Source organism: Mus caroli, chromosome 9 (assembly GCF_900094665.2).
Source record: "Mus caroli chromosome 9, CAROLI_EIJ_v1.1, whole genome shotgun sequence".
Classification (NCBI taxonomy): Eukaryota; Metazoa; Chordata; class Mammalia; order Rodentia; family Muridae; genus Mus; species Mus caroli.
The window spans coordinates 73460782-73468404 of record NC_034578.1 but is presented as its reverse complement, the minus strand read 5'-3'; the positions used below and the strand labels follow the sequence as shown (position 1 = coordinate 73468404).

The 7623-nt window shown below is 35.9% G+C and overlaps 1 protein-coding gene across 1 annotated transcript; it reads right to left on the bottom strand.

Moving 5' to 3' along the window:
• Positions 1-4566: 4566 nt before the first annotated feature.
• Positions 4567-5085, bottom strand: LOC110302269 (60S ribosomal protein L10a-like). The gene has a single exon (XM_029481897.1). The coding sequence runs from the start codon at positions 5083-5085 to the stop codon at positions 4582-4584; it is 504 nt and encodes a 167-aa protein (XP_029337757.1). The 3' UTR covers positions 4567-4581.
• Positions 5086-7623: the final 2538 nt, after the last annotated feature.

Below are 7623 nucleotides of genomic sequence, written 5' to 3'. Positions count from 1 at the left end.
TGACATAAAGGTGAAACATTTTGACGAATGACAAAATGAAGAGAGATATTTGAAATCATCAATATCACTGAAGACAGAATGTATCTGTGGCATCAGAAGTTGGTAGTCAAGAATATTTTAAATTTTTGCCTCTCAAGAATGTATGATAAAAATCTTAGTTCCCAGTATCACTGACCTTATTAAAATTGAGGCAATTTAAGAAACTATTTTTCTGGAAGGAAAACAAAACCGCAACAGAAAAGTGAAGGAGGGATGGGTGTGTTGCTCAGCACTAGAGCACGTAGCAGAAGTAAGCACTGAAGTTAAGTCCCAATGCCACAAAATAAGTTAAATGTATTTGTAACACTACCCAATGTGAAAACACTATGGATATTAATGTTAACATGTATAAATTGTATAATATTAAAATTGATTTTAAGGTATTTATTTTTTGTTTCTTCATAGTTAACTTCCAGAAGGGTTTCTCCTGTCTTACTTACAGTTTTATTTCCTTCCTTCTCTCTCTTCTTTTTTTTTATAATATAGGGCCCTCATGCTAGTTCTGAAAACAATCATTGTATTTTCAATTCCTAGGATATCAGTTGTTTCTAGGGTTTACATATGAGACCAAGCAAGTTTTGTTTTTTTATATGTGACATACACCCTTTAAGATAATGATGACTAAGTCCAGCCATGTGTTCACAAATAAGATAATTCTACCTGTCCTGATTTAAGAATAATGGCCAAATACTTACACATCCTACTTTTTCTCCCATGCATCAGTTGATGGATACGTAAATTGTTTCTATTACTTGGGTAATAGTCGTTTCAATGAACAGAGAAGCACAGGCATCTCTTCACCCCATTTATTTTATTTACTTAGATCTAAACCCAGAGCAGAGACTGATGAATCACATGGCAGTACTACTTTCAATATATGGTCTTTGAGCTTTTGGCATTTTGCTACATATCAGCATTTCTCCTACACTCTACCAACTAGACTAGCAGGCCTACACCACCAAAATTAACTCTAATTGTATGAAGAATTTTTACATTGTTTACCATATGGCTTTATTACTTCACAAACCCAACAATAGTATTCGAGAATTTCCCTTTTTCCATATCCTTTTAGACATTTACCTTTTCCTTCTTGGCAATGCTACTTTTTATATAGAATTTTATGTACCATACTAACTTTATTTATTACTTATTTATTTATTAACTGATGAATAGTGATGTTGAACACTTTATCTTACATTATTTAGACATTTGAATGTCCTCTTTCAAAAATACCCATTTTGGTATTTTACACATTTTTAAACCAGATATTTAGAAATTTTACTTATTATTGAAGTTTTATAATGTATATGTTTATACAGCTTATATATATTTTACACATCATACAGATATTATAGATATCAACTCTAAATCACATATACAGTTCATAAATATTTTCCCATTCTATAGATTATCTCTGAAAGGTGGTTGATTTGACCCATTGATATGCAGAAGCATTTTAGAATGATGTAATTTTATTCATTTTTTTGCATTTGTTTCTTGTACTGTAGGGTCTTATTCAAATATTATTGCCCATCCCAGTATAACACAGCATTTTTGTCATGTTTTGTTGTAATCATTTATGAAATTCAGGTCTTATATTTGCATCTTAAACATATTTGAGTGGACATTCTAAGAAATGAGAATCCAGCGTCATTCCATAAAGGGATCCAATTTCCTCAACATATTCTAAGAAAAGACATTTTTTACCTTGTAAAGTTCAAAGCTGAGTCAGATGCATGAGTACTTCTCTCTGGTAGTGTGCATCGCACCTTCCAGTGCTATGAAAGCTAGCCAGGAGGGACGAAGATTCTGAAAAGCACCAACTTGATTTCTGTGTTTGGTGACTCAATGTCTTAGTTACTGTTCTATTGCTCCGAATAGGTACCATAACCAAGGCAATTGTTATGAAAGAAAGTTTCATCCATGATCTCCATGGAAGGAAGCAGATAGGCATGGTACTGGAACAATAGCTGAGAGATTTACATCCTAATCCACAGGCAGCAGGCAGACAGAGAAACACTGGGCCTGGCATGGGCTTTTGAAACCTCAAAGCCCATTCTCACTAGCATACCTCCTCTAACAAGGCCACACCTCCTCAACAAGGCTACAACGCCTAATCCTTTTCAAACAGTTTCAACAGATGGTAAACAAGCATTCAAACATATGGACCTATGGCTGTTATAGTGTTTTCAACAGTTAAGTCTAACCATAGAGTTCTAGTGAGTAACCACAAGAACTGTCAATAGATAGCAATGCTTGAGGGTCTATGAGACTTTACTGACCAACAAATAAACAAGAGCTAACCCATTGCTGCTACTGAGTTTTTCATTTGTTAGCCTGTGGTATCTAGTAGGGACATTATTGTTCCACTTTGGGTACTCTACTCTTATAGAAAATTATATCTGTGTGTGTGTGTGTGTGTGGTGTCTATTTGATTTAAGGTTCTTTATTCTCTTTATCTATACATATATAGTCTGTAAACAACATTCTGTTTTGATGACCTAAACTTTGTGAGTATATTGAAGTTATTCAAACACTGGCTCCTACTTAATTCTTCTTTCTTAAAATTCATGGTATCCAATAATTTGATATATCTTGTGGGTCCACATAAGTTTTAGGGATGTCTTTTTTGTTTCTAAAGGATTATTGATAAAGGGATTTAACCCATAGATTTATTTGCATAATGTAGATATTTTAGTGAGATTCATTCTTCTAAACTATTTTTAAAATAAGTTTTATTTTATATATATATTTGTGTTTTGTCTGGATGTATGTCTATGAACCACATGTGTATCTGATGCCTGTGGAGGCTCAAAGAGGGCCCTGGGTCTCCTGGAGCTCGAGTTAACCAATTGGTGATCGGAATTGAATCCCATATGTGAGTGCTGGAAATCGAATCCCAGTCTTCTGGAACTGCAGTCTGTGCTCTAACTGCGGAGCCATCTCATCCAACACGGGTTTGTCTATTTTATCATTTTAACCCAATGTTCCTTGTATTTCTGATCTTTCATATTTAATCTCTATCATCTATTTCATTTATATAGCCTGATCCTTATCATTTACTTCTGTAAATTCATTTTGAAATTTGTTTGTTGTTAATATTCTAGTTTCTTAAACTCTAGTCCTGTTTATTATTTGAGATCTTTCCACTTTTTGAGGTCAAGGTTGATTCTTCCAAATTTTTTCATAGAGCTCATATGCCTGAACTGCATAGTATTAACTTTGGTATATTTTAAGGAATTTAATTTTCTTCTTAATGTTCTTCCTTCATTGATTTTATGATTATTATTTTATTATTCTCTGTGTATGAGTGTTCTGTTCACATATGTGTCTTTTCACTAAATCCTTGGAGTGAACTTGAGGTCCAGAAGAGGGCAGCCTAGGGACTAGAGTTATATAGACAGTTGAGAGCTGTCTTGTGGTTGCTGGGAGTTTAACTCAGGTCTTCTGAAAGAGCAGCCAGTGCTTTCAACCCCTGAGCCATTTCTTCATCCCACAGCATTTAACTTTATTTGAGTTTAATTTTAATGAAATAAAAGCCACCTACTTTCATAGTTTCTAAATCACTTGTTTACTAGTTTTATTGCACTGAGGTTAGAAATGAAGGCTATCCAACATTATTTCAGTTCTCTAAAGCTTATTGACAATATGCATTTTGTGCTATTAGGATGGGGCAGCCTGTAATTGTGTGTTATGACTGTTATCTTTCTTTTCTTTCTCTCTCTCTCTCTCTTTTTTTTTTTTTTCAAGACAGTGTTTCTCTGTATAGCCTTGGCTGTCCTGGAACTCACTCTGTAGACCAGGTTGGCCTCAAACTCAGAAATCTGCCTGCCTTTTTCCCAAGTGCTGGAATTAAAGGCATGCACACCACAGCCCGGCTATGACTGTTTTCTTTAGAGTTTTTTTTTTTTTTAATCTCCTTGCTTCATTGTTGATTTTTTGTCTGTATAATTTGTTTCTGAGATATCAATATTATAACCTATTATTTTTGTGTTTTGGCATCTACCTCTCCATCTATGTCTATTAGTATTTGGTTTCTCAGATATTGAGCATATACATAATTGGAATTACTTCCTTCCACACAATTGGCTTTTTATGATTTCATAGTGATGTTCCTTGCCTCTTTTTACTTTTAATGATTTTATCTCCATTGTATATGAAAAGATGGATATTTTTGTTTTCCTATTGATTTAATTTTATAAAAATTATCCTATCCCTCTCCTTGAAGGTCTAAGTGTTTCCTGGGAGGTGAAGCAATTTACTTTTAACGACTATATTCTTATACAAATTTTTTTTTTTTGAGTGGCAGCACTGAGGTTTATTGGAGCATCCTAATACAGACGCTGGGGCTTGCCCATGGTGCTCTTGATGTACAGAGCCCGTACGTTTTGCCAGTTTTTCTTAAGCACTGCTTGTGACGTTGTACATCGTGGTGCGGAGCCTAGTGCGCACCACGATGTACAACGTCACAAGCAGGGTCAGCTAGCATGTACCCTTTCCCCCAGTGACTAGCCCAGGGCCTAACTCTTTCTGGTTTCCCCACTACACATCGCCCAGACTGACCTTCTTCATCTGGAACTTGATTGTAGATTTCACCTCATCCACTTTGGCCACCATGTTTTCATTGTGTGTCAGCAGGGAGGGGAACTTGCCAGCCTTGTTTAGGCCTGGGCCCAGGATACGTGGGATCTGCTTAATCAGAGACTCGGAGGCCAAAAAGGCATCGTACTTTTTGGCCAGCTTCTTGACCAACTTCTTGTTCTTGTTAAGCTTCTTGAGCGCCTCGATGTCCATGTGGGGGATATCCACGGCCTTGGCTTCATCACAGTGCTGCTGGTCCCCCAGGACGCACACCGAGAACTTGGGGCGTGGGGTGGACTTGAGCCTGACGGTGCCCGAGAAACGTTTGTCCTTCTGAGGGTCGTAGTTCTTCAGGCTGATCTGCAGCTCCACCGTCTCCAGAAACTTGCAGCGCTTGCGCTGGTTCCCGTGCAGGACTTCCGGCACCGCCTTGTACAGGTTGTCGCGTGAGACTTTGCTGCTCATGGCTGCGGCTGCCGCGGAAACCGGAAAGGAAGCACTTATACAAATTTTAATCCATTCAATTACACTATTTCTTTTCATTAAAAAATTAATTCACTTAACACAGAAGAAAAGAACTTACTGTAAGAATACTTTCTATATTTGATAGTTTAATTGATGTTTATGTTTTAATTGAATATCAGTCAATACATTTACTTTAGATTTACTTGCTAAATTATTAATTTTAAAAATAATGTTTGTATTTATTCTAGGGAGCATCTTGGGAGAAAGAAGAAGGTATGTCTAGAATATTTGGTATGGGAAAGTAGGGTTGAAGTTTGTCTTTTTTCTTTTATTCTCTCTCTTACACTTATCTTTTATGATGAAGTAATGTCCTCTAGCTGTGTACTTTGATTCCTTCTTTATTAAATTAGGTTTGTTTATTACCAGGTTTTACTTTATGGTAAGCATGAGGCTTACAAAAAAAAATCTTTTTATTACCATGAGCTACCTTAATATGATAGCAGCCTAATATGATCATAAAGATAGGAAAAGGGGATGAAAAGGCCTTTATATATACCAACAATGAAAATACTGAGAAAGAGGTCTTGGACACACACCGAGTCACAATATATCAAAGACAAGAGAAAAATCTTGGTATCATCCTGGCCAAGGAGATAAAGGACCTCTACAAGGAAAATTTAAACCTCTGAAGAAAGTAACTGAGGAAGATACCAGAAATTAGAAATGCCTCCCCTGCTCATGAGTTGGTAGACTTACTACTGTGAAAAAGACCATCCTGTGAAAATCTATTTACAGATTCAATGAAATCCCAATCAAGATACCCACAACATTCTTCATAGAAACAGAAAAAAAAATATCCTAAAATTCATAGAGAACCACATAAGACTCCAGGTAGTTAAAACAATACTGAACAAAAGGACAAATGCTGCAACGATTACCATTCCAGATCTCAGGATGTATTGTTGAACTCTTGATAACAAAAACAAAGCAAAACAGTATGGTACTGGCAAAAATTCAGACTTGTAGACCAATGGAACAAAAAGCAGCCCAAATATCATTACATCTAATAAGAACCATCTGAAATGTGACCAAGATGCCAAAAATGTATGATGGGTACAACAACATCATTGGCAACAAATGTTCTGGGAACATGGAATGTTCACATGCAGAAAAGCATGTCCTGTCTCTGTCACCCTGCACATAAATAGCTCCAATGGAACAAACACCTAAACATGAAATCTGACACAAAGAAACTGCTAAAAGAACACAAAGCCAAAACAAACACTATCACAAATAAAAGGGCAAATGCTGGAGGGAAGGCCGTTCCAAATTTCAAGATAACCTTTGTGAAATACAGGTTGGCAAAAGACTTTCTCAAGAGTACCCTCTTTACTCCAAAATCAAGACCCAGTATTTTCAGGCAGAACCTCATAAGACTAAGCTCCTGTACAACTAAGGAAACCATTGATTGAGTGAAGAACTCACTCTAGCACAGAATGGGAGAGAGTCTTTCCCGGCTACATACACATCTGACAGATTAATATTCGCAACATAGGAAAAACTCAAAAGACTAATAGACAAGAAAACAGTCCAGTTAATAATTGGATAACTGGACCTAAGTAAGACCTGAACAATTCCAACAGCAGCTGAGACCTTAATGTAAATGGGGGAAATCATCCCAGGCCCCATACCTAAATGAACAGCTACAAGTAACTAGCTACTGTTAAGAAAGGGAGAATTCATCTTCTCCAGGATGAGCCCTGTGATTGGTTAGCCAATACCAAATGGTTAGCTATAGAAACAGGCTGGCAACCCTGGCTAGACTCAGCAGATTGTATTTATAAGTTGATTTATCTATATGTACATGTAAATACACTAGTTAAAGAAGAGAACTCCATGAATTTGGGGGACGTGGGGAGGTTAGGAGATAGGACAGGGAAAGGGGAAAAAGTGGCATCATTATATTTAAATTAGAGAAAATATAATATAGAAAAAAAAGCTTAAGTTTTTTTTTCTTATCCTCATACTTGTCCTTTGTGGTTACATAATCTACTCTAGCAGTGTGCTGAGATTCGTTGTTTATTAAATTAGATTTGTTTATGATAAGATTTTACGTTATGGTTAGCATGAGGCTTACAAAATGCATCTTTTTATTATGACAAGCTACTCTGAAATGATAGTAGTCTAATATGATCATAAAGAGAAGAACATAAACCAAAGAGGGTAGGAAAATTCTGAACTTGTACTCCATTCCTTCTGATGCTTTGAATCCTTGCTAATTCTGTTTACATCTTTTCATATTTATTATCTACTTATGTTCTTATTATTTTCTTTCTCATACTAAAGAGATGATAGTTTATATACCATGGTTACTATATTAAAACACTGTGAACTTGAATAGCTATTATTGTGTTTATTTAATCCAGTGATTTCTCTATTATTCATTAACCTCTCCCTCCTGTCTTCATCAATTTGCTTTGATATTTCTTCTAGGTCATGTCTGTATATAATATGGGAAATATCTTATAGACCTGGATG

Bases quoted from the DNA above. Each gene is read 5' to 3' on its own strand.
- LOC110302269 (XM_029481897.1), bottom strand. From the start codon at position 5,085: ATGAGCAGCAAAGTCTCACGCGACAACCTGTACAAGGCGGTGCCGGAA.